General features: G+C 49.7%; 1 protein-coding gene across 10 annotated transcripts in view; it reads left to right on the top strand.

Annotated features, from left to right (window-relative positions):
- The window catches only part of FAM193A (family with sequence similarity 193 member A), a 163,507-nt gene that overhangs the window by 91,466 nt on the left and 54,163 nt on the right, over positions 1-17,878 (top strand). For 7 of the 10 annotated variants that reach the window (XM_042985100.1, XM_042985099.1, XM_042985101.1 and 4 more), the window contains 4 exons: positions 4,748-4,905; positions 5,381-5,548; positions 8,798-9,032; positions 15,572-15,696. In XM_042985100.1, coding sequence (XP_042841034.1) covers positions 4,748-4,905; positions 5,381-5,548; positions 8,798-9,032; positions 15,572-15,696 — 686 coding nt within the window. Of the gene's footprint in view, positions 1-4,181; positions 4,231-4,416; positions 4,591-4,747; positions 4,906-5,380; positions 5,549-8,797; positions 9,033-15,571; positions 15,697-17,878 lie in introns of those variants that run through there. The other 3 variants (XM_042985104.1, XM_042985103.1, XM_042985094.1) reach the window with 3 other exon arrangements.

Raw genomic sequence — 17,878 nt, 5'->3', positions numbered from 1 at the left:
TCTAACAGTTGGAAAATTTAACTATTTCTATTTCATGTCATTATTGATATGTTTGGATATAACTCTACCATCTTTTTTTTTTTTTTTTCTATTTTTTCCTGTCTGTTGTTTGCTACTCTTTCCTTCCTGTTCCTTCTTTTCTTTTCGATTAGTTGAATACTTTTTATGGTTCTATTTTACCTCCTCTTTGCTTATTACCTATTACTTTGTTTCATTTTTTTTCTTCTTAAAAAATTTTTAATTTAGTTTATTTTTTTAATTCACATTCAAGTTAGTTAGCATATAGTGCAACATTGATTTCAGGAGTAGATTGCTTAATGTCCCTTACCCCATATAGCCCATCCCCCTTCCCAGAACCCCTCCAGTAACCCTCTGTTTGTTCTCCATATTTAAGAGTCTCTTATGGTTTGTCCCCCTCCCTGTTTTTATATTATTTTTGCTTCCCTTCTTTTATGTTCATCTGTTTTGTATCTTAAAGTCCTCCCTCATATGAGGGAAGTCATATATTTTTTTTCTCTCACTAATTTCGCTTAGCATAATACCCTCCAGTTCCATCCACGTAGTTGTAAATGGCAAGATTTCATTCTTTTTGATTGCTGAGTAATACTCCAGTGTGTGTGTGTGTGTGTGTGTGTGTGTGTGTGCGCGCGTGCGCGCACGCACACACACGCACATACATACCACATCTTCTTTATCCATTCATCCATCGATAGACATTTGGGCTCTTTCCATACTTTGACTACTGTTGATGGTGCTGCTATAAACATGGGGGTGCATGTGCCCCTTTGAAACAGCACACCTGTATCCTTTGGATAAATGCCTAGTAGAGCAATTGCTGGGTCGTAGGGTAGTTCTAGTTTTAGTTTTTTGAGGAACCTCCATACTGTTTTCCAGAGTGGCTGCACCAGCTTGCATTCCCGCCAACAGTGCAAAAGAGATCTTCTTTCTCTGCATCCTCGCCAACATCTGTTGTTGCCTGAGTTGTTAATGTTAGCCATTCTGACAGGTGTGATGGGGTATCTCATTGTGGTTTTGATTTGTAGTTCCCTGATGATGAGTGATGTTGAGCATTTTTTCATGTGTCGGTCGGCTATCTGGATGTCTTCTTTGGAGAAGTGTCTATTCATGTCGTCTGCCCATTTCTTCACTGGATTATTTGGTTTTGGGTGTTGAGTTTGATAAGTTCTTTATAGATTTTGGACACTAACCCTGTTATCTGATACGTCGTTTGCAAATATCTTCTCCTCTTGCGTTGGTTGCCTTTTGGTTTTGCTATGTTTCATTACTTTAGTGGTTCCAGAATTCACAATATGTATCTTCAACTTTTCAACCTCTACTTTCAAAGAATATTATATGCTTAACATGTAGTGTTAAGAGCCTTAAAAAGTTGTACTCTGAGCTCTACCAGTGTCTGTATAGTCATCTGCTTTTCTCATACAAATATAGCGTTTACCGTACATTTTTATTACTTTAGCTTTAAATAGTTAATTATCTTTTTAAAAGACTTAATAAATGAGAAAAGTCCTTGTCCTTTCCCTCTACTCCCCTTTGTAAGCTTGGTGTTCTTCACACCATTCACCTGCGCTCTTCTGCCTTTAACATTTCCTGTAGTGCCGGGGAACTGCTGTTTGTTTGAAAACTTTTCCTTTGCCTTCATTTTAAAAAGTTGTTTTTGCTAAGAATTCTAGGTTGTTGGTCATTTCTTTGCTGGCTTCCCTATTTCTGTCGGAAGCATGTTGCCATTCTTGTCTTTGCTCCTATGTGCAGAAGGGATGTTTTCCTCTGCCTGCTTCTCCGATTTGCACCCCATTGTTGCTTTTTGGCAGTTTCACTCTGATGTGCCTTGGTGTGGTTTGCTTTCTGTTAATTGTGCTTGGGATTAGATGAGCTTTTAAGATATGCCAGTTTATGGTCTCCTCAAATGTGGGAAATTTTCCTCTATTTCTTTATACAGCCTTTTATTCTGGGATGCCATTACCTGCATGTTAGACATCTTGACTTTTGTTTTAGAAATGCTTCGTTTGTTTGTTTTTTTTTTCAGTCTTGTTGCTGTACGTCATTTTGGATTATTACTTCAGATTTATTGATACTCTGTTGTAAGACAGCTTATGTTTTCATTTCTAGAAGTTCCATTTGCTTATGTTTTACATTTTCACTTGCTGCTCTTGTGTTTTCTGTTTTCCTCTACTTTCTGAAACTTACAGAGTTTATAATCACCAGTTTGAGATTCTTGTCTCTTGGTTGCATCATTTTCGTTATTTTGGGTTCTGTTTCTCTTGATTGGTTTCCCTCATGGTTGTGAGTCATATTTTCTTTCTTGGTTTTGTTACTGGATGCTGGGCATTGTGCATTTTACCTTGTTGAGTGCTGGATTTTGTTGTATTCTCTTAAACTGTGTTGGATTTGGACAGAAGTTAAATCTGTGTAAGATGAGCACTACAAGGTGGCACATTTAAGGATTTACTGTATGGGCATGTGCTATCTTAAAAGGCCTCATTTCATCCCTTGTCACCAGGAAATGTTACTTTTCAGGTTCTTGGCTGCTGTTCGGAGTCTGTCCTGTGTGTCAGGTGCTAGTGCACAGCAGTGAAGTGAGCAGGACGGAAAGGGTCCCACTCTTGTGGAACTGAGCTTCCAGTGATGAAGACAGGTGAAAAACAACACAGCGACAACAACAGGAAAACAAGGGAGACACCAGGATTTCAAAGAGCAGTTAGTGATATAAGAGATTAACAGGGGTGATCAAGGTCAGGAGATGGGCACCCACACCAGTGGTTTGAACAGGGGCACTTTTGCGTGGAGAGCCAAGTGTAACAGATCAACTAGCCGCATCTGGGAAGGGAACGCAGAAGAATCCAGCAGTGGCACATCTAGGGGGCAGCCACTACCACGCAGCTTAGGGAGACGACGCCAGGCAGGACCCCCTGGGAAGAGGCTCTCCGGGTAGCGGAGCAGCTGCTGAGGAGCTGCAGGGCGCGTCAGGTGGGCTCAGTCCACCTCGCTTCTCCGACGGGCCGGGCCGGCGGGAAGAGCCCCTGCCTCCGCAGTGTCCCTCCGGCGCCCCCTGCCGGCAAGGCTCCGCTCGGCGCCAGCAGCCGGGGAGGCGTGTTTGCCGGGGCTGCTCCCACACAGACCCCGGAGGCAAGGGTGCATTTGGGGCCCAGAGGCCAAAGGTTGACCCCTGGCTCCCCCGTTTCTCTGCTGAGGTGTGCCTGCTAGAACTCTGTCCGTCTGCCAGGCCATTCACAGGGCTAGGGGCTTAGCGCTCCAGGCCGGGAACAAGTACGGTGGCAGGAGGGCAACAGCGTGCCCTGGGAAGGCTCGAGGACTGTGTTGAGATAGTTAGAGTCTGTTCGTAGCTGCTATGGAAGTTCTGTGCAGGGAGGTGACAGGGTCTCTCTTGCTGCAGCCACCACCCTGGCTGCTACTTGCAGAGGAGCCGCGGGCACGGGCGGAGCCGCCACGGTCGGTCGGCGGGCACAGGTGACGGGGCGTGGCCTGGTTGGGCCCGGGTCGTGCATCCGCCGAGGCTTGGAGTCGCACGGCGGGCAGCCTTGCTGTTGGGTTCGATGGGGGTGGAGGAGCGAGGAGACCTCCTCCGCGAGGGGCACGGACCTGCTGTCCTCGGGGGGCAGCCTGCTTCCGCCAGCACCGCCTGCGGACCTGTGGAGCCTTTTCAGGCCTTTCCCGTCGCGGTGGTATTAGAATGGCCTCATTTTCGGGTCCTCTGCCCTTTGCTGGGCTGTCCGTGGTCCTCCTTGGTGACCGCCGCCCCCCTAGGCCACGGTTGGGACTCGGCACGGGACCGCGTGCCGCGGACTCTGTGAGACACCCCGCAGTCCCGCTCGCCCCCGCCCTCAGTGCTGGCCCGCCCCTGGCTCCCGCTGCGCCCCGCCGGTGCCCGGACTCCAGGGGCCGCACGATAGGCCCGGCGTTCTGCGCTCCCCACGGGTCTGCCCGCAGACGCCACAGCCCGCGAGGGAGGGCTTGCGGCCCGGTGTTCGCGCGTGCGCACTCCCTTCAGCGCCCCTCCCGCGGCTCTGCCCTTCTCCTCAGCCGTGCGGGCGATGGCCGCGGGGCCGGCTGCCGTGTTGGTGCCCTTTCTTCCTGGGGCGGGGGTGGGGGGGGGGTGGGGGGCAGGGGTCATCCGCTCTCCGACAGGAGCCCACTTCCCACATCGTACCAGAGTCCTTCTCAGGTCCCGTCATCGAGGGACAGGGTGCCAGCTGGGTGGGTGTTGGGGTCGCGTCCCAAGACCGGAGAGGGCCCGGGGAGGGGGTAAAGGTCGCATTTCTGCCCCCTGGAGTGGCTGTTGGGCGTCCAGTCACGGAGGTCGGAGCCCGCTTCGTCCCGCCGCCTCTGCCCAGAACGTTCGCGTGTCCAGCCCCCCCCCCCGTCCCTCAGAACACGCGGCGCAGCCACTTCCGGCGACTTCCGGCGGGCTCCCAGCTGGGGCCCCCGGCTGCGCCCTGAGCGCCGTCCCACGGGTGGGGGCCGGCCCGGCGCTTCTCTGGAGAATGAGCGACGTCTTCGGACGGCCTTCCCGGGATCAGGTGGCGCTGTCTGAAGGCGAAACAGTCGCTTGCAAAGGTCTTGGGGGTCAGGAAAAGTTCCCCGGGCGAGGCCGTTGGGGATCTCGTCAGCGTCTAGGTTTAAATCTGTTTCTACAAGGCCTTTTTCTGACGCGTTGATCGCAAATTTGTGCCGTGAACGTGTGAACGTAGTCTGTTCTGTTGTCTTTTTCAAGCAGGGCCAAGACTTCCTTCTTCACTCCCCTCTCGGCGGCTCGCAGCCGGAGGCGGGCGGCGGGAGGCTGGCCCTCGGCGCACAGACGCTGCCCTCGGCCGGGCTGGGCGCCGCCCCCTCGGACGCCGCGTGTGCTTGCGAGGCCTGCAGCGAGCGCAGGTACGGGTGCCCCCCCCTCCCCCGGGGTGGGGGGGGTGGGAGGGGGGGCGAGGCGAGGAGCGCGAGAGCCGCCCCCCTGCCCCAGGATGCTGGGCAGGCCGGCACTGCGGCTGCTGCGGGGCGGAGGGGAAGAGAAGCCGGGACTTGGGGGGCTCGGGGCCGCAGCCACAGCGGCCCGCCCCGCGCGGAGGGCGGGACGGGGCGGGGGTGGGTGGGTAGCGGGGGCTTCCTGGGGAGTGAGAGCGAGAGCTGCCTGGGGAGCCTCTGCGTTCCCTGTGTGGGATGCCAGGTGCGTTAGCTTGCGTCGTGCGAGGAGGGGCCCCGGGACAGCGGTCCAGGGTCCGGGGACCGGCAGCTGTGGGCACCTGGGGCCACGGCAGTCGGGGTGCCCCCCCCCCCCCGGGCTGTCTGGAGGGTGAAGGGCGACACCGACCCTGCGCTAACCCTGACCTCCTTGCTCTTGTCCCTCTAACAGAGAGATTTCGGCAGACACAGACCGGGAGCCCCAGCAGCTGCAGAACTACTGGTCAGAAGTGCGCTACATGGTCCGCTGCATTTACCGCCAGGCAGGGACTCCGCTGGCCGACGACCAAGACCAGAGTCTCGTGCCGGACAAGGAGGGGGTGAAGGAGCTCGTGGATAGGTACACGTTGCCCCCTGTGTCATGTCCCTCCCTCACCTGTTGCGGGGGAAGCCTCCTCTCTGCTTGCGGGGGGCGGGGGGGGGGGGGGGGGGGGGGGCGGGGGTCTCCTTTCAGGACCTAGTGAGCTCCGCGGTGCGTGCTTGGCCCTGGGGGCACTGCCAGTCTTCAGCAGACAGACTGCCAAAAAGCACACCTGCTGGGTAAAGTTTCCAATTCTAATTCTGATGAAATACCTCTTGTCTGTATAATAAAAAAAAAAAAAAAAAAAATGAGTTGACATGTTTCTTTCATTTCTTAGCGCTGAGACAGACCGTAACACTGCTTTTTGAGTACTTTCTGTGCCGGGGGTGATCTAAGCACTTCCTCAGGAGGCACCCTTGCATGTAGTTAACCCAAGGAGGACAGGACAGGCAGTTACCCCACTGTCAAGATGAGAAGCAGCTTCCGTGAGGCCAGGCAGCTTGAGAACACGTGTAAGCGTGAGTAGGGGGCCTGCCGTAGCCAGGCCTGGACGTGTGGGTGATTCTCAGGCAAGAGTGGCTCACCACGTGGCGTCTGTTGTTCAGCAGCACTTTGGGCCCGCTGACACTACAGAACTCGAGGTGGCCATACTTTTTATTCTTCCTTACAGCTTGTAGCATCTTTCTCCTCTTTTTTTGACATGTTCCGAATAAGAGGAATAAATTTGAGCTGGATTTCATGGATCGATTCTCCTTTTGTTTTCTTTTTCTCACATCTTGAATGCAACACCTTTGGGGGTCTTAGAAACCCTTGTTTGCTGTAGAGTACGGTTTATCTGTGGAGACTGGAATAGTGATTGGCCATGGGTTCTACTGACTAGTGGGTGAATCCGGCCAGTGTGTTTAGCGCTTGGCCTATGTTCCAGGAGGCGGTTCTGGGTGGTATGTGCCTGTTTTAGAAGTTAGGTTGCCAAGTGAGTATGAGGAAGGCACGTAACCTGCACCTCAGGCCCATGACTTCATACACTGAATGCTTAGGAAGTGGCTAAAGTCAAACGAGGCAGTTGAAGGAGAATACCCAGCAGGTACAGTGTGGTGAGAGATGTTACCATGGAAATTACAAAGGTAATACTGTGAATTGTGAAGGTTTGGGAAACAGTGTTGCTCTAAGAGTGAAATAATCCTGTTATGTGCAAATCTCACGCCCCCGTCTAGAAGTGAATATGTCGGATAACCGTATTTCCCCTAGTCCTTGCATCCAGGAACGCTGCTGTTTTTGTTGTTCATGTGCCGACACACATCAGGAGAGGGATGTGTGTGATGCCTGTACAGCTGGTGACGATGATCCTTTCCTCCTTTCCGTGGCCCCCAGCGTCCTGCATGGTCCCGCTCTGCGCCACTCTCATACTGTTAATCACTGCATTCCAGCTCTGCTGGCTGCCGTCATTCCTCTGCTGGCCACACTCGCTCCTGCTCCAGGACCTTTGCATTTGCTCTTCTGTCTGCATTGTTCTTGCTTCCTCGGGGTTGTTTTTCCTCCCTTCAGTTGTTCACATTACTTTTCGGAGTAACCTCAAAGAGGCCACCCTGAGATCTGAGGCGCCTCCCTGCCATCACTATTCCTCCCCTTGCCTTCTTTCTTACTACGTTACTGCCATTACCTAGAATTCCATCATATATATGCACGTGCCATAAGCGCCACGTGGGCGGAGAGTTTCTTTACTTGGCTTCCTCACTGCTGCGGTTTGACGGTTAGAATAACCTTCACACAGGCGCGCCAGTGCTTGTTGACTGTATGTATGGATGAGCCGCCCGCATCTTCAGCGTATTCCTGCCTCTTGGTCGTACGGTTTTTAAAAAATCTACTTGCAGAAGTACCCCATGGCCATTTCATTAAATTTATAGAATACAGAGCGGGACAGAGACCTAAAGTAAAACAGATGTACAGTTCTCCATGCTAAGAGGCATCCGGTCTCCCTGTAAGTTTGATTGTTCCTCTGTCATTTGAGTCTTCTGTAGTGTCCATTTAACGCACGAAATGCATTCCGTTTCACAGGACAGTTGTTGTACTGGAAATTAAGAAACTGTCTATCTGAAACATACTGGCCTCAGTGGGAGTCCCATCAGTTTTTATTGTTTCTCTAGCCACATTGTGTATAAGGCTTCCCATGTTTCATTGCTGGGTTTCACCTGGTTCTTGTCTTTGCAACTCAGGTGGTGCGCTAATTTAAAACTGAAATAGATGGCAACTTACTACATTCTTCCCTTTTGACCAAACGTGGTGCCCAGAAGGTGAAAGGATCCATTATGTAAAGTCCAGGAACTGTGGCCTAATATGTTTTACAACTCGTGTCTAATGAAGCACTGGCCTCAGAGTGCTTCCTCCTGGTGGCGGGTCACAGACAGATACCGTCGTCACCCCAGTGATCCTGGGTTTCTGTGTGCAGGCTCCTCAGAAGCTCATACTTAAGAGGAACAGCCACTTTACAAGTAGATTATCTACAAGTTAGGAAAGAAGTTCTTAAAAATGTTAACTGCTATTGTGGCCCAATGGAAAGGCCTTTACTAATTTATTCCCTGCTCCTCATTTTAGAGACTTTATTTTATACGCTTCTTTGGGTTTTTTGGTGGGATAACTTAAAAAGGGATGTATTGTTTCGACAGTGTCCTCTGATTATAAAAATAATAAGCCCATTTGGATTGTATACTGAATTCATAGAAAGGACAGAATAGTCTGCATTAGTCCTCCAAGCCAGGTATCACTTCTGCTGGGATCGTCGCTTTTCACCTAACATACGGGCATTGAAAATTAATTGTCTTCAGCCTCCTGTGTTTTGAGATAGTCTTGCGGTTGAGAAAGCACATCCCTCCCAAGACAGCTGCTGCGGTGCCCGTGTGTAAGCACTGCCACCTGCTGGTTCTGTGAGTTCCAGCCTTTTACCCAGCCCGTGTGGACTTCTGTGTTTGGCTGAGGGACGAACTCAGTGATCAGCTGAGTCAGTACATGTGCGAGCCAGTGCTAGTGCAGGGTAAGCTCTGAGTAAATACTGGGGGTTTTTTGGTCCATTAGCTGGTGACTTTGGAGTTCTCGGTGCTTTCTGTGCCTGGGTTCCTCTCTGTTGAGTGGGGTGATGGCCCCTCTCACAGGTGGTTGAGAAGATGGCTGCTGTTGCTGTCGTCGGGCGAGTGCCTGTGCAAAGGCTCCGGGACGTTGCTCGTAGAACAGTTCCAAGGAGGGCCTTGTGTGGATGGGATACGGGTGAGTGGTGACTCTCTCTTCTCTGCGCAGGCTCTGTGAGAGGGACCCTTACCAGCTGTACCAGCGGTTGGAACAACAGGCCAGAGAGTACGTGCTGGAGATGAAGGTCCGGCTCCTCCGGCAGCTGTCGGCTGCATCCAAAGTGAAAGCCCCGTCTGCCCTGCAGGGCCCTCCACAGGCACACCAGTTCATCTCCCTCCTTCTCGAAGAGTACGGTGCCCTCTGCCAGGCGGCACGCACGATCAGCACCTTCCTTGGCACGCTGGTAAGAGGGAAAGCTGCCTTCCTCTGGTGCTGCTGGGGAGAGCTGTGGAGAAGGACTGTGGTCGTGCGAAGCTGTGAGGCTTGTGTGTCGATCGCGCGCGCCGTCACGGGCTCCTGCTTGGCGGTGTTCAGGCATGTAGGAGAGAACCTGATTCCTCTCCCTTTTCTCTTCTCTCTGGACTTTGCCGTGGGATAAAAGTGTTGTGTGAATTGATATCCGGGCGACACATCATAGGAATGCTCTTTGGAGGCCTTGAGGCCTAGGGAGGGAGCGATGGGGACCATATGAGGTTAGGACCAGTGTGTGTGCATTAACAGGGAAAAGAAAGAGAGATGGCTTCTGTCTTGAGTTGTTAACTCTGCTGTCAGCGTGCGCACGCAGAGCATGAGTCCTGTAGAGGGCACTTCCTGACAGCCCTGTGGCTTTCGGTCATTGATTGCACAGTCCAACCCTGGGTTAAGGATGGGTTCACAGAAACAAGTGAGAACACCTCCCCCCCCACCCCCCCACCCCACATACCTGTCTGGTAGTGCTAACAAAGGAGTGTCCTTTCTGACCACTTCACAAAGGTAAGTTAGCACAGGTGGGTAGAAAGAGGCACATAGTGGAAATACAGTTACTGGAAACCAGCTAAGCTGGAGATGAGTGCCTTGGGTCAGCCCTGGCAGTCAGTGCAGCTGCCAGTTGGAAGGAGACCATGGTACCCAAGAGACCAGCCATTCATGCTTTCTGGACTGTTACAGAAATAGCAATTTGCTGATAGTCTGTGGAGCTGTTGCTCATCACCTAAATTTTATTATTAAATGATACTTCAGGGGCGCCTGGGTTCGTGAGTTCCAGCTCCGCGTCGGGCTCTGTGCTGACAGCTCAGAGCCTGGAGCCTGTCTCGGATTCTGTGTCTCCCTCTCTCTCTGTCCCTCCCCTGCTCACGCTCTCTCTCTCTCAAAATAATAAACATTAGAAGAAAATTTAAATGATACTTCATTGGGCTAGTTTTGAGTACTTTCTCAGGGGTAAAACTACATTTTGAAACAAATATAGTAATCAGTAATCCCTAAAGTTTTAAATGTAATGGTCTTTATGTGACTCTAAAGTTGATAGAGCTTCCTGCTAGAGAAATTTACAGGCATGCAATTTGGCAAGTAATTTCAGGGGGTTCACGGACTTCCTCAAGCATTCCTGTGGTAGACCTTGCCATTCCTGTAAGTGACTCCCTGCATCTTCGAGGAGAGCTTGTGTTGTGAGAAAAGGACTGCTGACTGGGAGGGGCAGAGTCTCTGCTTCAAGATGCGATTCTGCAACTGGATGCCAGCGCCCCGAGCGGGGCCAGGCTCGCCTCTGACACCTCACTCCTTCCTGGCACGTCTCGTGCAACTCTTCCTCTTCTGCCTCGACTTACTGAAAGTAAGTCAGAAGTTCACATCTAGTGCCGTCTCCTCTGTGACCACAACCTTGAGACCTTCCTGAGTCTGCTGTGAGAGGGGACAGCCGAAGTTAAGAGTGTCTCCTGGCTGTCTGAACTTCATGCATAGCAGTGAAGAGTGCTATCGCAGTGCCCCAGCTGATGCTTTAAGTCCAGGCCCTCCTCAGGCAGTTAGAGCGGAATATGGCTCTGGAACCAAACAGATTGATTTGGACCCTGCTTCTTGGAGCAAATTCCTAGAAATTTACGTAGAAATATTTTCTTGTGGTTTGGAAAAAAATTCGTAAGCGCGAAGAACAAAATGTAGTTTGGTCGGTGATTTATGTCACTTTGGTTGCACATGGAGATACTCTCTTTGGTTTCCGGTGGTACAGCAGACGAGATACCTTGAACGCTTCCTTCCTTCAAGGGAAACAACTGAATTACTGGATGACAGAAACTAAAACAAGATACGAGCTTTTACAACACATTGCTGAGGTGGCATGAGAGGCAAGAAGCCTTAGGGGTGAAAAACACACCGGCCGCTGGAATTCTGAGTAACTTGTGTGCCCCAAAGCCACCATTCACTCCAAGGATTTATAATCCTGGAAGACAGGATGTACAGCCTAGGTCCAACCCCGGGTGGCATCGGCGCGCAGTGCTGGGCCTGCAAATGGCCACCACCTCCCTGTGAGAGCGAAGGAGAGGCCCTCAGACTGGAGGGACGGCAAGGGCGTATGCCCGTTGTGATCTTGGGGTGGGCAGAGGTGAAGTACAGCCTCCCCAAAAGTGTGTAACTGTGAACCAACTGCCTCCTCGGCTTGTGGTCTCAACAAGTGCTGTCGGTGGGGTATCGCAACTCCCAAGCCCACAGGTTACTTGACAGTGATGGAGGCTGTCATGTCAGTAAATCAAGCAACGTGCACGTAGTGGGCTTGGCGTCATCCCAGGTAACCACAGTAACCTTGTCGTGTCACAAAAGCTGACTGTGACTTCTTATCACTGACTCACACCCAGTCTATATAAAAATTCTCAATTACCTCCAGAACCTCTTTTATGGTTGGAGCGCTCAAATCAGGATCCAACAAGGGTCACGCAGTTGTAACGATATCCTTCCAGGCCCAGCTGGTGATCTTTGCAGGACAAGAAATTGACACAGCTGAGTTAAGATTGAGTTAAAGTTAGTGCCTGAAGGCAGCAGTTCTCAACATTTTTGGACTTGGGGCCCTTTAAACTTAAAAACTGAGGACTCCAAAGGGCTTTTCTGTCTTTGTATATTTTATCTGTTAATATTTGCTGTATTGAAATTAAAACAAATTTAAAACTATTAAATCACTTTTGAGATGAGCCCCATTACATAACATAAATAGCACATATTTTAAAATAAAAACTATTTTCTTTCTTTCTTCCTTCCTTCCTTCCTTCCTTCCTTCCTTCCTTCCTTCCTTCCTTCCTTTCTTTCTTTCTTTCTTTCTTTCTTTCTTTCTTTCTTATGTTTATTTTTGAGAGAGACAGAGCATGAATGGAAGAGGGGCAGAGAGAAAGGGAGACAAAGAATCCGAAGCAGGCTTCAGGCTCCAAGCTGTCAACACAGAGCCTGACGTGGGGCTGGAACTCACGAACCGCGAGATCACTACCTGAGCCGAAGTCGGACACTTAACTGACTCAGCCACCCAGGCGCCCCAAAAAGAACTATTTTCTGAAGCATATTTAGTAAGAAGAGGGGCGTCATTTACATTTTTGCAAATCTCCATAGTTTCTGGCTCAAACAGAGGACACATGGATTCTTCTAGTTGCTTCTCCGCTCATGCTGTTGTCATAGGTTACTTTGGCTGACGTTATTGATGAAAATCCTGCCTCACACAGATGTGTATTTGGAAAACGGAGGAGTATTTTAGTAGCCTTTTCAGCCATTTTTCTTGGAGAGTACAACAGTACCTTAGTGCTTCTTAAATGTTTATCTTTGGGAGAGAGAGAGAGAGAGCGAGAGCACGTGCACAAGCGAGAGCGGGATAGAGAGGGGGACAGAGGATCTGAAGCAGGCTCCACGCTGCCAGCAGTGAACCCACCTCGGGCTCAAACTCACAAACCGCAAGATTGTGACCAGAGCCGAAGTCAGACGTTTAACTGACTGAGCCACGCAGATGCCCCCAGAGCCTGTTAATGGTTAGTTGCAGTGTAGACTCTGAAACCCTTGAGCTGACTGTATTGTTAACATCAGAACCATTATTGTAGCCCACACTTTGAGTGGATGTGCCCATGCATGGGTTTCTAGCATCATGCATTGGTTATTTGGAAAATACTGGTTCACTGAATAATTTAGTGCACATCTTCCTGATGATATTCAGTATAAAAAGTGACCTTTGTTACTGTCACCACTGATCCTTATCAGAATGGAGAAGCTTCAAGGCCAGTGGCAATTTTCCAAAGTTCTGATTTTTGCTTGAAAGCTTGATTTTTTTCCAAAGTTCTGATTTTTGATTGGTCACAAATCCGGTCAATTATTTTCCTTAAAGCAGCAAATTGGCTTGCTGTGCAAACCCTGCCTGCTAAGTTCTCTGCTAACTCGACTGGCTTCTCTTGGAAACATCTCCTGTTTTTCTGATTCTGCAGAACCCATGGCATACATCTAGACATAGAAAGAATTTTTAAAAACCTGACTTTCATGGGAAATGTACTTGTGGGTTTATTCCACACTGCCCTGGAGAATCAGAGGATGATGGGGTCATAGTTTATTTTTTTTAATTAAATTAAATTAAATTTTACTTTATTTTATTTTTAGAGAGAGAGAGTGCATGAGTGGGGCAGAGGGGCTGAGGGAGGAACAGAGAGAGAGAATCCTAAGCAGGTTACACACTCAGTGCAGAGCCCAGCAAGGGGCTTGATCTCATGACTCTGGAATTGTGACCTGAGCTGAAATCAGGAGTCAGATGCTCAAATGACTGAGCTGCCCAGGTATCCCGATAGGGTCACATTTAACAAAATGTATTTTATTTTATTTTATTTTATTTTATTTTATTTTATTTTATTTTATTTTTACTTTTATTTTTATTTTTATTTTATTTATTATTTAAAAAATTTTTTAAATGTTTGTTTATTTTTGAGAGAGAGAGCATGAGTGGGGGAGGAGCAGAGAGAGAGAGGGAGACAGAATCTGAAGCAGGGTCCAGGCTCGGCTCTGAGCTGTTAGCACAGAGCCCGATGGAAAAAGTTTATTTTAAATATTAAAATAAAATTAGGACTAAAGTTATGCTTGCCACTGTCTAAGAAATGCCTTGCTAGACTGCAGTAATCATGAAATCTGAATTTCTATCCACAAGGACAGAAGAATCTTGACTATCCTGGTATTTCTCAAGGTCTGTTACAGAACTTGATTCTAAATATCTTCTCTTTCTTCCAAATCCCAAAACCTTCTTGCAGTTGAATGTGAAAAGTAAAACTAGCCTGGATATAAAAGCCCAAGCCTGAGTCATTGACGAGCTTGTTCTCGGCGCCTCTCGCTCAGGCAGCACCGAGTCCCGGCCACACTCACACACAGGCGCTGCTCCCCCCTCCACCCGCCCCCTCTGTAGCTGTGAGTGCACGTCTTTCCCGGAGCCCCCCTCAGCTGGCCGAGGGACTGCTCTGGCTGCTGCCTTAGCTCCTACATGTTCTCTGTTGTAGAGACGAATTGTGAATCGGATCACTGCCTACTACTCTGTCCCCTGGTGACTCCTGGGGAGCAGGGACCTACGGTTCTGGTCTTTGTGTTCCTGTACCTGGCACAGCACCTGCACAGAGTAGTCTCTGCTGAGGTCCGTGACACGTGGCATGTTCGACATGTCCTCTGTGGCCACGTCCTTAGTACATTTTTGGGGTAATGGTTTCTCATTCCAGAAATGGGGCTGAGTTTATTGGTTCCTGGGCCAGTGTTCCTGTATTGAATACAGGTGTTGAAAAAGCACACCTACGGGAGTGAGAGCAAGCTCTGGAAACATGGACGACACTGGGGGTTTGAGGTTCTCTGCAAGCATCACGGGTTCCTTAACCAGCTCTCTCTCTCTGTAGGGTATGAGGAGAGCGCTGTAGGTGGCGGAGCGGACACACATCTGCAGTGTGGCGGTGCCACTGTTGTGCGCTGAGCACGGTCTCACTGGTGTTTGTGCTCAGGAACAGGAAACGATGGTTTTAATTCAGTCTCTCAGCCCCCGTGCCAGCCCGTTATCAGGGGGCAAAACACGGAGTGTTCTTGGGTGGACGTTTACTGACGTCTGCAGGTGCGATCACTTTGATTCACTTTGGCTAACTTGTGGAACAGACCACTGAAGGTGCTCACTGTGAGTACTTCGTCTCATGGACTGTTGGCTGCATCTTGCTGAGCAGTGCCCAGAGTTGGCGGTTGCTTAGGGAAGGAGCATCTCCCTGTGGACGTGAGACGGTGAGACGCAGGTAGTGCACGCCTGTAGCTTCCTGGTGGAAGCATCGCTTCCCACACAGGCGTTTGCTTGTAGCAAGATCCGGTAGAAGTGAATGCCGCGTTTAGGGAAGGTGCCGCTGTCTCTCCTGGTCACCTTGCGTTGAGGGCAAACGGATGTCACCCTCCGTGATGGCCAGGACACTCCTGAATGTTTAAAAGATGTCTCGAGTAACTGATGAGTTTGGCTGCGTTTGTTAGGGAAAGGAAAGACCTGACTTTTCACGGCATATCACTAGTGGGGCAATTATTTGCATCTATCAGAATGGGAGATTTCTCAAGACAGGCAAGAAAATGATTCTCCTGCCATATCAGAGGGTTTGTGTGCACTTAAATTGTGTGAGGAGTAGGACTTGCAGTGCGTTTTGGAAGCACAGTTGTACGGAATGACCATCAAATATACGCATGTGTTTCTCTCTCCCTCTGTTGTTTCTTCAGCTTGTGTGTCTTACCCCCTTTCTCTGTGTGAAGGGTTTAGAAGGGAGGAGAGATGGGGGTCCCGTGTGCGTGTGGCCAGATACCTGCATCGGCTTGTGCTCTGGGTGCACAGGGAGCAGCGACCCCTCGTCCACAGGATGTTCGGGCCTGTGTAGAGGATGGCGGGGCGGATTCTTCTGGGAAGTTTTTAGTCTTCATCAGCACAGTACATCTTCGTTTGTTTATTTATTTATTTGTTTTAACTAGGAAAACGAACACTTGAAAAAGTTCCAGGTGACGTGGGAGCTGCATAATAAACATCTGTTTGAAAACCTGGTCTTTTCGGAGCCACTTCTCCAGAGCAACTTGCCGGCACTGGTGTCACAGATCAGGTATCTGGTCTTAATCTGCATGTGTCTCTGTGAGGTGACAGCATGGGCCTTTTCCCTGTGGTGTAGCATGTGTACATCTGAACACCACTGCAGTGTGGAGGTTCTTGCCCGAAAAGTCGCAGGGCTTAGGGAAAAATACAGTTTGGACAGAAACTCAAAACCCCGAGAGCAATACAATTAAACTTTAGAATAACAAACTCCGCAACAATGCCTCTAAGATTTAGCACCGCAAAGTGATGGATCACTAAATTCTACACTGGAAACAATTTTACCATATATGTTAACTAACTAGAATTGGAATAAAAACTTGGGGCAAAAAAAGATTTAACACCACAAATTTGTAAATAAGGACAAGGACCTAGGATTTTACTTTGACAAGACTCAGGCTTGGGCTGGTGGCTGTGACGTAGTCTGTACTGTGGCACTCAGGTGTGCAGGGGGAATGGGGAGAGGGTGTGGGAGGTGAGAGGACGGCTCCAGCATGGACCCGACAATGCCAAGGGGCTCCTGGGCACTGAGGGCAGGGATTTGTGTCTCTCAGATGCTCCCTCCGTGCCTTTGTTCAGGGCTTGGGTTCTTCTTACTGGTGTAGAGTATCCGTGGGGCTTCCTCATGTGTGCCAGCATGGGTGTGCCAAGTGCAGTACGCAGGGCATTGGCCCTGGTTGATGCGGCTGGGGGTGTGTGTGTGTGTTCCCACGTGGCTGTGCTCAGTTGGGAGGAGCCTCTTTGGGTCTGCATTCCCTGTGTGCTGCCTAGCCAGGTGCATGCTTCCTGGGTTCTGCAGCGTGGTGATTTTGTTCTATGGACTTAACCACATGTGACCAGACTCCTACACTCTAGACGTTTAATAACAGCATGGACCACGGTCACCTTTATTTAAGTGTCCATGCTGAAATTTATTTGGACCAGATTGACAAAGAAGGGAATTTTTTTTTTAATGTTTGCTTATATTTGAGAGAGACAGAGACAGAGAGAGACAGTGTGTGAGCGGGGAAGGGGCAGAGAGAGATGGAGACAGAATCTAAAGCAGGTTCCAGGCTCTGAGCTGTCAGCACAGCTTGGACCCACGATTCACGAGATCATGACCTGAGCCAAAGTCGGAGGCTTAACCGACTAAGCCTCCCAAGAGCCCCAAAGGGAAATTATTTTTAAGTAAATAAATTATTATCGTAGTTGACTTACATAGCACTTTTTTCTTCTCTTGAAACCCATGTATCAACCTAGTTTTCATTTCCCATATTCCTAAATTCTATCTGAGGGATCATAACTGTTCTCACTTAACACTCACCTCTAGAGAAAGAAGAACTCTAAAAGCAGTTGGATAAAGGTAATGGAGGCAGAGAGATCAGAACAAAGTGTTGTGTGGGTGTGGCCTATGCTCTGCTTGGCTCCTGACCCCTGCCGACATCCCCTTCCCCTTCCCCACAGCCTCTTCTCCGCCCACCCTTTCCCTCTGTGTCCACTCTGCAAGCATCTGGCACATTCCGTGGTGGGGGCATGGATCCCTGAGTGTCCTAACTTTGACCCCCCCCCCCCCAGAAGAAAGAGGGGAAAATATTCAAAACTGTGAGTTTGAAATGCAAAACATGGTTTTGTCCCTAGTCACGACATTGAGATCCAGCAAAAGCAGTTTTTATGAAAAGACATGAGTTTTGGGAAGGGGGAGGGTTCTTACAGCAAGATTCCAGGGCCTTGTACTTTCTTGTTCTGGTGAGCCAGTCAGTTTGATGGGCTTATCATCAAACTGGGGCTGAGTGAGCAGTACCTGAAACGTGTTCCGAAACTGTGCCTTAGTTCCAGATTTCTTACTCACTCATTGCACATGATGGTAAGACTCCAGAGACTGGCAGTGTTTTAGTCTTGAACGTTAATTCTGGGGTCAGGCTGAAGTATTGCTCATGGGAGCAGGGTGGGAGCCAGGGAAATAGAGATGGGGACCGAGCTGGGGAGGAGGCAAGAGAGCGTTCCCCAGGAGGACTGGTGATGCCCAAAGCTCTTCTGTGCTCCCTGGCAGACTCCCTTTTCAGACCCAAGAATAATTCAGGTTTGAGCTTCTGGCGTATAGATACCCGTTTAACAGTGTGTACCAGTTTTGGGATGAGTTGTATACAAATACTATCCCCTAAAGTAACGACCACGGCTGTGGCATGTAAAATCTGTAGTTGCAAGTATTTTAATTG

Source organism: Panthera tigris, chromosome B1, assembly GCF_018350195.1.
Source record: "Panthera tigris isolate Pti1 chromosome B1, P.tigris_Pti1_mat1.1, whole genome shotgun sequence".
NCBI classification, from domain to species: domain Eukaryota; kingdom Metazoa; phylum Chordata; class Mammalia; order Carnivora; family Felidae; genus Panthera; species Panthera tigris.
The sequence above is the reverse complement of the archived record's forward strand: the minus strand, read 5'-3'. Positions and strand labels throughout refer to the sequence as shown.